General features: G+C 46.6%; 1 protein-coding gene across 1 annotated transcript in view; it reads left to right on the top strand.

Annotated features, from left to right (window-relative positions):
• IVD (isovaleryl-CoA dehydrogenase) overlaps nt 1–13,315 on the top strand; it is a 30,526-nt gene extending 17,211 nt beyond the window's left edge. Inside the window, exons 4-12 of the mRNA XM_006883018.1 lie at nt 2,277–2,446; nt 3,719–3,812; nt 4,207–4,343; nt 7,391–7,487; nt 10,474–10,567; nt 11,002–11,083; nt 11,831–11,935; nt 12,042–12,114; nt 12,887–13,315. Coding sequence (XP_006883080.1) covers nt 2,277–2,446; nt 3,719–3,812; nt 4,207–4,343; nt 7,391–7,487; nt 10,474–10,567; nt 11,002–11,083; nt 11,831–11,935; nt 12,042–12,114; nt 12,887–13,020 — 986 coding nt within the window. The 3' untranslated portion in view covers nt 13,021–13,315. The remainder of the gene's footprint in view (nt 1–2,276; nt 2,447–3,718; nt 3,813–4,206; nt 4,344–7,390; nt 7,488–10,473; nt 10,568–11,001; nt 11,084–11,830; nt 11,936–12,041; nt 12,115–12,886) is intronic.
• The last annotated feature ends 2,526 nt before the right edge of the window (nt 13,316–15,841 follow it).

Genomic DNA, 15,841 nt, shown 5'->3' with positions numbered 1-15,841 from the left:
GTGAAACAATAGGAAGGGAAATGCTATTGGGCACTTTTATTGTAGTTATTATTTGTGGCAAATATATATAATCAGAGTTATCCCATTTCACTTTTTAAAAAATTTATTATTAATTTCAATGAAAATTTACAGAGACTTTGGGTTTCCATTCATTCATTGTTGCACTTTTCTCCCCTCCCAACCCTCGCCCCTAGTACACTACCCTCTTGGAAAAGTAAAAGAAAAATTCTTTCATTGTTTTACAAACTCTCCCCCAGGTCCACTCCACTATGCAACCTTTGCTCTGGACTCCTGTCAACACAAAAATACCTAATCACATTTCCCTTTTAAACAGTTTTCTCCCTTATCTGTTTCAATGTAGTAGACATTATTGAACCCATCTTGCCATTTCACTTTTAAAAAAATAATTTTAAAACTGCTTTTATTTGTAACCCCCCTGTCAAATAAATAGATTGTGGTTCTTCAAGCTCACCATACAGACTAGGTTGAAAGTAAAGGATTTATGAACTTTTTTGAGAGTTAACCTTTTTGAGTTCTTTATAAATGGCACATTCATTAACTGAATGAATAGCTAGAAAATTCTGTGCTTTGGAGTGATCACTAAAAGAGTGAGAATACAGGCTAATTTGTTAGCTGGGTTCATTGTCCACCCTTACAGAGCACCAGCCCAGGGTGGAGTCCAGAAGACTGGAGTCCAGGAATGCTCAAGAATCAGGAATCTTGAGTCCATAGCTAAAAAATCAAAATTTTGTTACATGTACATCTCAGTGATGTTCATCACATTCATCTTGTTGTTAAAGCATAATCACTATCCTTTCAAAATCTTAATATATCCTTAACAGATTCTCAATGTCCTAGGAACTTCTCAAAATTACTTTAGTCAGGTGGCAATTTAATGTAAAAATAAAATAGTTAGAAATCAGCTGAAAATCATTGCAAGGCAGAACCTTGGAAAAGTCGGCTAGTCTGGCTTTCCTTTCTAGAGTAAGGGTGTTCTACCTACCTTTCCCCTGAGCCTAGAGGCAGCCAGACTTCTTTATCAGAGTGATTGTGCAGAAACCCTTGCCAAGATTTCTCTGACAGTAAGGTTTATGGGTTGCTTTAGCCTAGAGACCAAGATGTGCCTGATCTTGGCCATGGTCTTTGCAATTACTTGTTATGCATCAGAGAAATGGACAATGACTAAAGATGATAGAAGGATCAAAGCCTTTGAATTGTGGAGCTGGAGAAGAGTGTTGAACATACTGTGGACTGCCAGGAGAGCCAACAGGTCTGTCTTGGAGAGGGTGTAATGAGGCTACTCCCTGGAGGCGAGGATTTTGAAGCTTTGTCTCACATACTTTGACCATGTAGCCAAGAGGAACCAGTCTTTGGAGAAGGACATCATGTTTGGAAGGGTGGAAGGACAGCACAGGAGAAAAAGACCCAGAGTGAGATGGATTGACTCAGTAAATGGAGAAGTAGGATTAGGTCTGTTGGAGATGATGAAATTGGCTCAGGATGGGGCAGGGTTCAGAGCTAGTGAACACAGGGTTGCTATGAGTCGCAGGCGACGCAATGGCACGTAACAACTACAAGATTTTTGGGAGGAAGGGTAATGATAGATGACCTAACCACTTTAAGTTTAGACTTGCTTCCAAAGAATGAATTTCTTTTTTATGGGAAGATCTGCCTTCTGCTGTACAGCCCACCCCAGGTTTTCTCCCAGGTCATGGCTCCTCTTCTTTTCACCACTCCTTTTCCTGTAGGTCCAAATCTATGCTGTGAAGACGTCATCTCTTCTGCCTCTTTCACACACATTCTTTGCTATGTATCCATTCTTAGTGTTCTGCATCCTCTTCCTCAGCATTTCTTAGTTAAAATTCTAAGTCCTTCATTTGTCCATCTGTCTCTGTGAGTCTCTAACCTTCTGAGTAGTGGATGTTCTTAATTACATCAAGAAGCGTATCCAGGATGAAGCAAGAGTTGCACTAATTTTTGTGAACCACAAGTCAAGTGACAAGCAACAGGTAAAACCTGTTCTGTAAGTTTAAAAGTAAAATACATGGAGTCAGCTTGATGTCCTTGCAAGGAATAATATGGAATAGGTACAATAAGTGTGTTTGTTTTCAGTCTCCTCCCGTGTGATTTGACAGCCTCTGAAAACTCATGAGAGGTTTAGTTTTGAGTCAGCTCTCTAACTTGATAATACATAACAATAGATGTAAGTTTCTTACTAGAGCTCCAAGTTAATCTGTGCTACTGTTTCCTCTCCCTTGTGCCACCTTCAACCCTAGTTCAGTATGGTGGCTCCGGCCTGGGCTACCTGGAGCATGTGCTGGTAATGGAAGAGATGTCTCGAGCTTCTGGAGCAGTGGGACTCAGTTATGGTGCCCACTCCAATCTCTGCATCAATCAGCTTGTGCGCAATGGGAATGAGGCCCAGAAGGAAAAATATCTCCCCAAGGTGAGGCAATGGGGATGAGAAGCACATGCTGATCTCATGGTGTAACCACAGCCACCATTGGTAAAGATCAGTTACACTTGCTTTCTGTGGCCTACTGCTCTGAATCAAAAAATATGATTAGAAAATTATTACAGATTTGCCTTAAAATAGTTCATTATAAATTTAAAAATTCCTCAACAACACCAGTAGATATCCACTACTTGAAATGGAACAACCAGAATGGAATTAGAATGTTAATACATTGTAGGAAATAGAACTAACTAATGTCACTGAACAATGTTGCATTATCAGATGGGAATTATCAAATGGGAATCTAATTTACTGTGTAAATTTTCACCAAAAACACAGTTTGTTGTTGTTTAATGCCGTCGAGTCGTAGACGACTCATAGCGACCCTATGAACGAACAGCCTGAGCACTGTTCGTACATAGAGTTTCCAGAGGCAAGCCATTTTGGAAGTGGATGCCGCTCCTGCTTCCAGGCTTAATTTAGTCGGAAAGCTCCAGCCAACACTGTCCACCATGGGTGCCCATTACCACGATTGGCATATCACTGTCACAGGCTTCAGCATCACAGCAACCACGAATTACCTCTGTACAGCAACGCACAGACCAGTGTTATACCACTTAGAAGAACGTTTGACAGGAAGACAATTTGAACCTGGCCCTTTGGGCTTAAGCCTGCCCCCTGGTTCAAACCCTAGGCCCAGGCTGGCTAGCCTCACTCCAGTGACAGAGCAAACCTGCACGTCAAACACATTCCCGGAAAAGCAGTCCACTCCAAAAGCTTGCCACGATTCCTGCACTCCCACCACCACGCTCCTGCCTTCTGGCAAGGAGAGCTTCCCACGAGCCTGGGAAGGCACCAGTAAGATATTTAAAAGAAATTAGGGAATTTTTAAAAAGAAATTGGGGGGGAAAAATTAGGAAACCTAGTGATTTGCCTATAATTGGGGGAGGGTAATCTATAATTTCATTAAATAGCAGAGCAATTTATATAGATGATGAAAAACAGAACATATTTGGGCCCAGGACCCCCTGGCAATTGAGGTGATGTACAACATCTGAAAAGCCTTTTTTAAGAAATGGAAAAAGAGAACTAGCTTCCTTCCAAAGGAGAGCCATTTTCAGCTAGGCTTCTCCCCTAGTACTTTATCAGTGCCCTGGTGTGTGAAGAAGTGTGAAAGGGTGTCATATGAACAGGCAGGAATCAGTGAGCTCCTGGGGGGTTCTTTTGAACTCCTAACAAAGCCCTTTGGGGTTTTCCTTGCAGTTGATCAGCGGTGAGTACATTGGAGCCTTGGCCATGAGTGAGCCCAATGCAGGCTCTGATGTTGTCTCCATGAAGCTAAAAGCAGAGAATAAAGGTGAGGCTACTCTTGGGACCTAAATGGGCAAAGGTATAGACTTTATCAGGGTCTAAGGAACAATATAGATGCTTTGTGATACAGTAATTAAGTGCCTGGCTGTTAACCAAAATGTGAGTGGTTTAAATCCACCTGTTGCTCTGTGGGGAAAAGATGTGGCAATCTGCTTTCATCTTGGTAGCCCTATGGGACAGTTCTCTGTCTTGTAGGAACCAACTCAAAAGCAGGTGGAAAAAACAAGTAACTGGGAGTTCCCCCTACTGAGCTCTAGCACTGCTTCCCTACTGAGCTCTAGCACTGCTTCCCAGCCAGGCAACTTACTCAGCCTAACATCTGTGGGCTATCTGTCTCAGGCCAAGCCAGACTGAGCAAATGCCCAACTATCTGCCCTTAGGTGATCACTACATCCTGAATGGCAACAAGTTCTGGATTACCAATGGCCCCGATGCAGATGTCCTTATTGTTTATGCCAAGACAGATCTGGCTGCTGTGCCAGCTTCTCGGGGCATCACAGCCTTCATTGTGGAGAAGGTAAGGAAAGGTGGGTGGTGTTTATGTGGGATAGTATTTTCCTGACTGTGGTACCAGAGAGGATTCCCTTCACCCTATCACAGGTACCATGCTGTAGTCTCTGACAAGGCTCTCTCTCTGGAGTAGGAATAAGGAGGAGAGGAAGCTTTGAAGGAGACTAAAAGGAGGTCGACCAAAGACAAAATCTAAGATGTCCAGGAATGAGGATAGTGGGGGGCCATCCACAGAACCAGGGGATTCAGGGAGAGGCCTAAAGAGAAGCTGCTGAATTTGGTAATCTGTATGTCACTGATGAACTTGGGACCAGCTGTGGGAAACTGAGGGGTGGGGTGAACACATGTGGAAACTGAATGAAGACTGCACCTTCAAAAATGTTGGCACTAAAAGCAAGAGGGATCTGAAGCAGGAGCTGATTTTAAAAGTTTGGGTTGTATCAGTTATCTGGTACTGCAATAACAGAGACCACAAGTGAATGACGTTGACAAACAAACATTTTCTCATAAGGAAGCTAGAAGTTCAAATTCAGGATGGTGGTTCTTTAAGACGCTTCCTCTGTGCTTCCTGGTTGCAGGAGTTTCCCACCATAGGAACCTGGGTCCAGCAAGTACCAAAGTCCCTTTCTCTCTCTCTCTCTCTCTCCCTCCCTCCCTCCCTCCCTCCCTCTCTCCCCCCCTTCCCTCTCTCCTTCCTTCCCCGCCCCTCAGGTTTATCTCTTGTGAGACAAAAAGTCATGTAGACCATGCCCTAGGGAAATTCCCCTACATTCAGTCATAGCTATGACCTAACTAAAGGTCATAGCGACATCAGACCCTAATTCTCTTAAATGTACTGATTTAATGATGTGACCTCTCAGATCACATTATGGGGGGTGATTACATCATTACAAAACTGCCTCCAATCTTGCCTCATTAACATCATACTCATCCACTGCTGTTGAGTGGGTTCACAGTGACCTACCTTTTCGTTTCCAAGACTGTAAATCTTTACTGGAGGAGACTGCCCGTCTTTTTCCCTCAGAGCAGCTGGTCAACTCAAAACTGCTGACCTCTTAATTAGCATCCTTATGTATTAAGCACTATACTACCAGGTCTCTTTATTAACATCACAGAAGTTTGAATTTACGGCATAGAATAATAGCATATAATAATAGCCAATTTAGCATATATTTTGGTGGACTCAATTCAATCCATGATAGTTTTCTTTTCAGAATATAGGAAAACTGAGCAAATTTTTTAAATTAAAAAGGAAGACAGAAGAAGAAACATGCAGGAGAGAGTAAAGAAGAGTTTGGGTGGCAAGTGTGAAGATAGGTTACAAGTCATGGTATGGGAAATAATTGGCCTACTTATTGAAGTAGGAGGCCAACGTATCTAGAGTTTGTTCAAGCTGGTAAGAGTTTAATGAGAGTTGTATAGGTCTGCAGTACCCTCCACAGCATGTGCCAGAAGAACTGATAGAGATTAAAAGAAGAGGGGGGGAAATTGTGTAACTGCATGAATTGCTGCTTTTATAATGATTAATACATTAGTTCCTATAAGGCAGGAGTTAAAAATGTTCCAAATGTACAACTCCAAAGTGCTATACCATGCCATCATCTCTGACCTCAATTATTCCTCCTCCCTCCCATCTTTGTCTTTGGGTTCTGTAATTTGGTACAAAGTCTCACAAAAATGCAAAACCCCATGAGGGAAGTGGCTCTCACAGTTGTAAGTAATATAGACCAGTGCATGCAATTGCAGAGGCTAATGAACAGTAGGCCAGGCAGCTGCAAGCTGAGGTTGTTGGTTGTTGGCTATGAGAGAAGCTGGATCCAGTTAGATTCAGTGTCCTGAGCAAATAAGCATCAGGTTTTCCTGATCATTCCTCTGTATAAGATTTCAGGGTTGTAAAGCTGTCTCCACCACTGACTCGACTACACCTCATAGTGACTACATGATCGGTGGCTTTGAATCTTGTTCTGTCCTGTGCTGTCCTCACCATCTCCAACACACTATGCCCATTGTTAGTGACTGCGTCAGTCCATCTCACTGAGAGTCTTCCTCTCTTGCACTGACCCTCCACCTGTCTAAGCATGGTGTCCTTCCCCAAAGACTGACTCTGCCTTACACTATGCCCAGAGTATATGAGATTGAGTTTCATCATCTTTGTCTCCAAGGAACACCCTGATTTCACTTTCTGTAGGACAGACCTGCTTGTTCTTTAGGCAGTCCACATGATATACTCAATACTTTTCCCTAACTCCACAACTCAGAAACATCAGTTCTTCTCTCATCCTTAGTCATTGCCAACTTTCAGATGCTTGAGCAAATAATTAAGATTATGCGTGGATTAGTCCCACGTTAGTCATTGTTTTATGACTTTTCAAAATATATCCAACCCTACTCCTACAAAAAATGCACTCCAGAATGAGACTTTAGATATAGACAAAGAGGCGAGAGGAAGAATGTAAAGCTATAGCTAGAAGGCCTGTGTTACTTAAGTTGTTGTGCAGAGTAATCTCAGGATTGTGAAACACTAATCTCACCAACCTGGAAGCGAAGTGAATAATCCATAATTGTAAGTTCCCTGGACATTTGTTAACACATAGTACATTTAATTGCCCTGGGCCAAAGCGAGTAGATGGTTGAACTGATCCTGAGTCAAAGCGAGTAGATGGTAGGGGCTCAATTAGAAGGACAAGGACAAATGAACTGACTGAGTTATTGAGCATGTCTTGGAAGTGATTTCCCCCCTGAGGAAAGGAAGCGAAGTCAGAGAGCTAAGGAAGGCTCGAGAGACTACTTGTTTTGGTGGGAATGAAGTACTCCCATGAGGATTGGGGTGAACACAAGCAACCAGGAGAGGAGATTGGGCTTGGGGTGATTCTTACAGCTGGAGGGTTTGGAAATGGAGCAATTTCCCTGCATCTAGACCAGGCTATGGGAATAGCTGCTGGCACACCCCTTGTACAGGACCTTGATTAGCATCTTTTTCCTTGTAGCCTTCTCCTTACTTGGTCCTTTGGGAGGGCTTGTCTGTAATCAGAGCCACCTTTGTTTCCTGTGAAGGGCATGCCTGGCTTCAGCACCTCCAAGAAGCTGGACAAGCTGGGGATGAGGGGCTCTAACACCTGTGAGCTAATCTTTGAAGACTGCAAGGTTCCTGGTGAGTTTCTCTTAGAATGGGGACGCTGCACCCCCACCTCCATCCCGATGTCTCCACATGTTGCTGTGACTGTTCTCCACAATGACATGTGACTAAGGATTTGCCACAGTTGTACCCTTGACCATTGTGATTACAGTGTGAGTGATTTCCTCTAACTCCACAAGGGGGAACAGTCCCCATCCATATAACATCAACAGCACAAAGCCTATGCCTGTGAGGTCAGACATGCCCCTATACTCCCAAGTTGATTCTAACGTCATCCCTCCCACCCTCCCTCAGTTGCTCTACTACAGGGTCTGCTAGCCCATTGCAGTAGCCACATGGAATTCACAGGATTACTCAGAATTATGAGGATTATTAGGAAAGTTAACAGGTTACTATTCAGATTGGAAACAGTTCTCCAGTCAGGACAGCTTTTTTTAAAAATTAATTTTAATGAAAATTTACAGAGACTTGGGGTTTCCGTAGGACAACTTTTTAAGTATGCAGACAGGACCTTGGACCTTTAGCCTCTCTGTTTCAGGCCAGCGTTAAAAGGTTCTTCTAGTCCTGCCAAATTATGGACTTTACATCTCCCCTAGTCCTCTAGTAAAGTTGGACGAAAGCCCTCAGCAGTGGCTTTGGATTCCAAGGAGCAGCACTGCCTGTTCAGTTCAGCTCTGTCTCTTGCCAATCTCTGGTTCTCTACCGCCTCTGCTGAGGAAGTATCTTTTTACAGGAATCCCTCTGGCCCCAAAGGACACATGCTATACTCTCTACTTCTGTCTTGCTGATTATCAGATTCCAATCTCATTCTCATTTAGTCTGAACTGACTTACAGCTGACCCCTATTGGGTTTCTGAAGCTGTAAATTGCCCAGGAGGAGATTGTCCATCTTTCTCCTGATTTAAACCACCAGAGAGGCAAGACCTTTGAGTTAGTAGTGCAACTCTCTATGAAGTAGGCCATCAGAGCTCTCTTCTGCCTCTAAATCATCTCAGTTTAAGACTAGAGGATGTCCACCAGATGCTCTGCTGGAGAAGGAGGGACAATCTCCTCCTGTACCAGTCAGATCTGATTTGATGGTACACGTAAAAATAATTTAAAAAAATAATTTAAAACAGAGACTAGAGGATGGCAAGACTGCCCAGTCACCTCATAGTGGTCTACACACACCTGGTTTGCATGTTCCCACCCAAAAATCACTATTCATGTTATTAGCATTAGCTCCACCCACTCTAGTGAAAATCAAAGCCAGTGAACCAGGAATGCCATTTTGGACAATCCACCCACCACACCACAAGCGTGCGTACGTGTGCTCCTGGACAGCAGTCCCTGCTGCAGAGCTCTTGACCATGACTGAGATCAGAAGGGGTGTTTCCTGTGTGGAGAATACACTAAACCTTGCTTTGTCCTTCAGATTTCCTTATTTGCCCTTTTGTCTGTACATCCTGTATGACTTCTTTAATGATAAACTGAAGGAAGCTGGGCACAGTGGAAGGAACATAATTTTGTTTGAGTATGAACATTTTCTCCCCTGAGGTATAATAAAATTTGACACCAGGTAGCTTTGTGGGGAAGCTGGCCCACCATGTCACTTGTGATGAGACCTAATGAACCACCAGTTAAGTTCACTCTACATCTCAGCCATAGACCATCCTGCTCTCCCACAATCCACCGACCCCGAAAAGTGTGCTTTAGCTGCAGAAAGCATCAAGGAACAAGGATCAGTGCAAATACATTCGTCAACAGGAAACCTCAGACAAGCAGGAAAGGCAGATTGCACTGCTCAGGTTTTTGTAATGGGTGTAGATAGTGTTCAGCAGTTTCTGACACTAGCACCGAATGGCCAAAACCTGGAGAAAGAATCTTTAAAGCACCATCGTGGGGCAGATGGCCTTGGATCAGAGTGGACTGAAGGAAGGAGTAATTCTCTGGTTCCTTTGTGGGTACAGGGCTAAGAAGAACTGAGGAGGACCCTGCAGGCTGTGTGCTCAGACCTGTACTCTCCCACAGCTTAGAGGAGGCATTTGCTCACCAGCTGGTTTCTGTGTCTCAAGCCATAGTTCTCACTATCCAAGTCATTTATTGTGGCACTTGAAGCTACAAGTTCACCTTCCATTCAAGAAGTTAAAAGATGAGTTCCCCAGCTGCCTGCCTAGATATCAGTGCCAAGGGGACTCCCTCCCACCACCCCAAGGCACCAGGTTCTTTGAAGGGAAGTTGGTTCGCTCGAAGATATAATGGCTCCATAACATGGAAAGCAAGTTTCTGAAGCTGGTAGGCATCATCAAAGACACATTTGTTCAGGGGTAACAGAGCCAAGGACCTTGGCCCAGCGCCTCTTGGCAGATGCTGCATGGCAGAAAGGATTAAAATGTCTCCCAGGTGCCTGCTCTTCCCTGAAAAGCCCGGAGAAGTAGAGGCGTGCGTGGGGGGTGTGGGGTGTGTGTGTGTGTGTGTGAGTGAGCGAGAGAAGATTGAACTTCACCTTAACCTTGCTGGATTCCTCTTTTCTGCTTTCACCATTTCTTCCTGCCTTCTTCACTTCTCCTTGCTTTTACCATCTTTCACTGTCCTCATTGTCTGAGGAAAGTTCTGCCTTGGGCTTTTTAAGGAGATCCCAGAGAGAGTGAGATAGAGAGAGAGAGAGAGAGAGTGTGTGTGTGTGTGTGTGTGTGTGTAAAACAAAACCCAAGTAGGGAGAGATTTGATGGCTTCTAAACTCTTGTTTCCCATCCGTGGCAGTGCAAAAATTTAAAAGAAATGGAACAACTCTAGGCATTGTGTCTGGTGTAAAGCTCTCTCCAACAAGCTCCTCTTGGGAATATCCACTTCTGCCTTGCAGTGGTAAATCTGATCTATCTGTTTCACCCAGAGCCCTAGCTGAAGGTCAGATGACCTGTTTTATTACCTTTGCGTGACAACCACATTCCCAAACATAGTATCTTTTATAAAAATGAGGTGTCTGTGTACAGTCGTCCTGACCAGTCCTTTTTCCTGGCAGCTGCCAATATCCTAGGCCACCTGAGCAAGGGCGTGTACGTGCTGATGAGTGGGCTGGACCTGGAGCGGCTGGTGCTGGCTGGTGGGCCGCTGGGGTAAGTGAGGAGCTGGGCTCCTTCAGGCTCCTTGGGTATCAGGTACCATCATAAGCAGCTGTCATCTTACCCTCAGGGCCCCAGAAGGAGCCACTTCCTGGCCATTCTACTCTCTCCTAGGGAAAAAAGGAACCTCCTCCTTTATTAAAATGCTTCATTTCTTCACTCAGAAGTGTCCTTAGCTGATAGATCTGAGGCCTCAGGAGCAACACTGCATATGTTATTCAGGGTGTGAAGCGCGATGCCAGGGCTCTATTGCCAGCCCACCATGCAGGCACTGCCTTTGCCATGCTGCTCTCAAGAGGGGTGGGCACACCTGCCGGGCAGTCGCTCCTCCTGCACTCCCCCCTGAGGCTCCATTTGCTGAGTCTCCTCCAGACTTCCCACCCCGGCCTCACATGGGACAACAAAGTGCCTCCCGTGTCTCCTGGCAGGATCATGCAGGCTGTCCTCGACCACACCATTCCCTACCTGCACGTGAGAGAAGCCTTTGGCCAGAAGATTGGCCACTTTCAGGTGAGTGGAGGGGGAGGTTTTGGTTGAAATGTACACCCACCTTCACTGGGTTAATGTTTCCTCGGGGAATGCATGGGAAAGGCAAGGTGCACTGAGGACGTTTACTGTCTTCTGGCAAGATTAGTTGTTTGAAAGGTGGCCTCCTTCAGCATGCTTCCTGGCTCTGGGGTTTTTAGGAAGCTTATGAGATTGTCAGTGCAGCTCATGTGCAGGATTAATTTCATTCTGAGACATTAAAAGGTGAGAGGGTGAAGTGTGGCAGGTTTGGGGAAAAGCGGTTGCTATCAAGTGGACCAGCTCAGTGGCGACCACTGTGTAACAGGCCAGAGCTGTGCTCTGTTGGGTTTTCAGTGGCTGGTGTTTCAGAAGTAGATCATCAGGCCTTCTGAGACACTTGTGGGTGAACTTGAGCCATCAGTCAGCTGGCAGCCAAACCACCACACGCATACCACCCAGGCACGCCAGGCTATGACGAGGCAGAGGGAGAGAGAGTGGCACTTGGAGCCAGACTTTCTGGTCTGAGAAAGCAGCAAGAAACGAATGAGAATGTTGGTAGGTGGTCTTCCTAGTGGTCCACGGAGAGATGAGGGCCATTTCAGAGTGCAACAGTAGCTCTCTGGCCTTCTCTGTCGGTGCTCAGCTTCCCCACTGCCAACTTGCTATTGCTGACCTGCTTCAGTTAGACAGAAGAGTATCCTGAGAAGAGAATGGCTTCAGCATGTTGACTTTACCCCCTTTTGTGCCCAGTTGATGCAGGGGAAGATGGCCGACATGTACACCCGCCTCATGGCAAGTCGGCAGTATGTCTACAATGTGGCCAAGGCCTGTGACGAGGGCCACTGCACCCCCAAGGTAAGGGCTGACCATGAGGGAGAGGCCGGGGCTGTTGGCCAGCTGCTGGGACTGGCTGGCTGCATGCCCCTGGGGGTGCCTGCTGATCGGTAGCCTCCTCCCCCAGGACTGTGCAGGCGTGATCCTTTACGCAGCAGAGTGTGCCACAAAGGTTGCCCTGGACGGCATCCAGTGTTTTGGTGAGTGGCCTACACACACCCCGCTGAAGGTCTGCACTCACCCCCTAAAGCCCCAGGTTTCTTCTCCATTTCTCATTCTGTGCTCGAGCCATCTGTAGTTGGACCCTTTCTGTCCCAGTTACTAGGTGGTGGTGTGTACCATGGAGTCAGGACCAACCCAGAGATGACTCACACGTGGATTTGAATCATGTACCTTTGTGTTGGCAGCAAAATTCCTTACCAGTAAACCACCAGAGCTCACTCTGGTGCTCCAGGAGAACCTGGGAAAGCAAATAAGAAAACTACTGGAAACTTCAGTTTCTACTACCTTCAGCCATGCCCCCACCTTTTCCTCTTCCCCCTGGTACCATTACCAAGTGGGGAGTGAGAGGTGCCTCAGAGGTAGAGCAGCCCTGTTTCAATGCTGGTTCTGAGCACAGGTGGGCCGCCTAAGTGTGAATCCAGGCTTTACCACTTACTGGCTTAGAGACGCGTCAGTGACGTCACTTCTCTGCTGGACACCGAGGGCGTGCTATGTTAGTCCTTGTTTCCCTTGTCCAGGTCTACCAGTCGTTCTCCTTTCTCTTTACCTTAGCATTCTGGGTGGTCTTCCAGCCCCTTACCCCCTCTTTTCCCTTTCCTCCAGGCATTCCCCAACTCCTCCCTCCTACCACCTCCTGATGCTGTTTTTAATTGATCTCTCTGGCCTGTTGCCAGGTACTACTTGCTTTCCTTGTCTTGACCCGCATGCATCACTTTTGTTCTTTCTTCTCTGCCCATCCCCTGGCTGTAGGTGGCAATGGTTACATCAACGACTTTCCCCTTGGCCGCTTTCTGCGAGATGCCAAGCTGTATGAGATTGGAGCTGGGACCAGTGAAGTGAGGCGGCTGGTCATTGGCAGATCCTTCAATGCAGACTTCCACTAGCCTGAGACCCTCACCCCTGATCCCAGCACCTCGAGGCCTTTCTTTGGAAGTGGACTTGGCAGCTCTGCCACCCTGCCCAAGGCAGGCCCTGTTGCTCAGCTGCCCCTGCGTCAGCCCTCTGGGCTCTGTGTGAGGTTGAGTTCTCTACAAAGGCTGCCAGACACCAGGGGCCTCACAGCTGGGACTGACTGTCCCACCAGGAAGTGCTCTGATTCGCCCAGGCAAAAAGCCTGGCTTTTCTGGGGACTGCTAGGATAGGCTTTGATGACTGTGCCTGCTCTCCATGTTCTGACCCTGATACCACCACCACCCATGATGGACATTGAGGAGCCGGGTACCTCTTTTATTGGGGGGAGGCCGGTGCGAGTCTTTGGCAAGAAGCCAATCAGAAGGCTTGAGCTCACCCAGAAGGATCAGAGTGTGACTGTCCCTATAGATGTGGGCAAGGACCTAGCCACTGCTGGTTCCTGGTTTTTCCTCACTCACCTATCATTTCGTGCTTATAGATATTTTTAATTTTCTCCAGTTTGCCAATTTTAGTCAAATGTTAAGCTGTGCATTTTCTATTCTTGGGAGAGAAAAGTTCTCATTGCCCCTTTTGATGTACTGGACCTCGAGTTTCTCTTCCCTGTGGGGTGATAGAGAGCCTGATCTTGTTTCTGCCTAACTCTGGAGGATCTGTGCTCTCTGCGTTTGACGGGGCCCCACTCAGCAGCAGAGAACCATCCCTCCATCCAGGAACCAAACCCCCACCCTGCTGGAATGGAACACTGGCGAATTTCTGCTTCTCAGAACTCAGAACACCTCCCTCAGCAGAGGTCTGTCCCTGCTGACCTCCCCAGCAGCCCCTGAGAGCCCTCCCCCAGCCTGGTCACCAATACCAAGACCTCTGGCCATGTGACTACCAGCAGCTGACTCTGAGTGGCAGGCACAGGGCCCTGCCTGGGTTGGCTGGCTCGGCTCCAGCTGAGGCTGCCTGGGTGCATTTCTCTGGACACCCTATGGCTAATTTTGTTAAAACTGCACAGCGGCTGCTGCCATTTTGTGTTAAACACATGGTGAAGCAAATCAATCTGCTTTCAAGCTATGTTTTTTGAGAGAACACTGTTTGCTACACCTCCTGTCTAGGTCCACAGAGAGCAGCTGGCTCACTGATAATGGGGCAGGGAGTGATGGGATTCACACTAAGAGGATTGGGAGCTTCACTTTTCCAGAACTCCCCATGACTTTAAATGTGAGAGGGAGACCAGAGAATGAAAACTCACACACCTCTGAGGTTTTTAAATATCAAGAAACATGCATTCCCCAGGTCAGAACTAGGTTCCAGATCTAATTGAGGCAAAAATGAGTGTTCTCAGACCACCTTGGAGTCCCACTGCTCTATAGCCTGGGTGGAAATAAGTCTTGGGGGAAAGAGTAGGGATGATGGGCCAGGGTTTTTCTACCCCATCTTAAGTTCCGAAGAAGGAACTGGTTTTCTCTGCTCCCAGCCCAGTGCCACCTGTAGCCAAGTGCTGCTCCCAGGACCTTGAGATAGATGGGGTTTGCACCTCCTTAACTCCCGTATATACATCCATGCCCAGAGCTCCTGAAACCTTATCCACATCCCCATCTTTCCCTGCCATGTTGGAGATGAATACGGTTCAAGTGGTCTCGCTGGGTTAATGGAACCACTGACCTGGAGATGTTCAGAATAGAATGCCATCCAGTCTGTTGACTGCAGCTTGGGGAGCTTGATCCACTGACACTATATTTAAAATGCAAGAGGGATGTTTATATATATTTAGATATATATACACACACACATATAGATACAATAAAACCACAGAAAAACCAGTAAGCTGTAGCCCGAGTCCTGTAGCACGTGGACCATCTCTGCCTGGATTCCTAAAAGAGTTTTTGATTAATTAAGTCAGTTTCGCAGTAGGGCTTGAGATGATCCAGTTGCCAAGCATGACTGCCTGGGACTGCTGCTCACAGCCCCCAACTCTCTGTTTCTGATTTTTTGTCCTATGAATAAGTAACCAAGGCTGATGTATTTTTGCAAGTGTGGATGTGAACCCCATCCCAAACCAAAACCTAACATCTCAGATTCTGAGATTCTTATTCAGTATCTGGGAGGAGGAGCCTAATGAAATCATGGGGGGTGGGGGTAATTCTTAGGCAAAGCCACCTTTCAGAGTTGATCTTCGGCACAGGGGCTGTGCGTGTGAATTCTAAACCTTTAAGTCTAGTGAGAATTACCCCCCTTACCTGTGTTCTCTCAAATCGTGTTGGATATTTTAGTCCTCATGTGAGAGGAAAAGGTTGTACAGAGTTTCCTTTGAAAATATCCGGGGTTACAGTAACAGGCTGCCAGTGAACTAGCCACATTCCACGCTGGCTGCAGCAAGGGTCAGTCTTAAATGCAGCATGGGTGCGGGGATGTGAAGAGGAGTCCTTTCTAGAGCTGAGGTGGGTACTCGCCCACGCCCCTCTCAACGGCGCTGAGGCCCAGATGGCTATCGATCTGTTGGAAGGGAAGGGCCAGCATCCTCTCACCACGGCACCAGGCACCAGGCACCGCGTGCGGCGGAGCGCTCCACCAAGCGGGTCTCAGAGTGGCCACCGGGCCGGGCCGTGCGTGGAGTTCGCCTGACCCCTGCCGGTCGATCACAGCGTCGCAGGCGCACACAGCCCTTGGCTCTAGTCTTGGCCAATGGCTCCAGGCTCAGATTTCAAAACGCACAGTGGATTGAGGTTTTTATTTTGCAAAATGACAATGAAAATACAAGTCAGCAATACCTTACCATATTAGATTTTTAAAATTATCTTTTTTTAT

This window comes from Elephantulus edwardii, unplaced genomic scaffold, assembly GCF_000299155.1.
Source record: "Elephantulus edwardii isolate Elephantulus edwardi_28Jun2011 unplaced genomic scaffold, EleEdw1.0 scaffold00026, whole genome shotgun sequence".
In the NCBI taxonomy this organism is placed as follows: Eukaryota; Metazoa; Chordata; class Mammalia; order Macroscelidea; family Macroscelididae; genus Elephantulus; species Elephantulus edwardii.
This window is presented reverse-complemented; position numbering and strand designations above follow the sequence as displayed.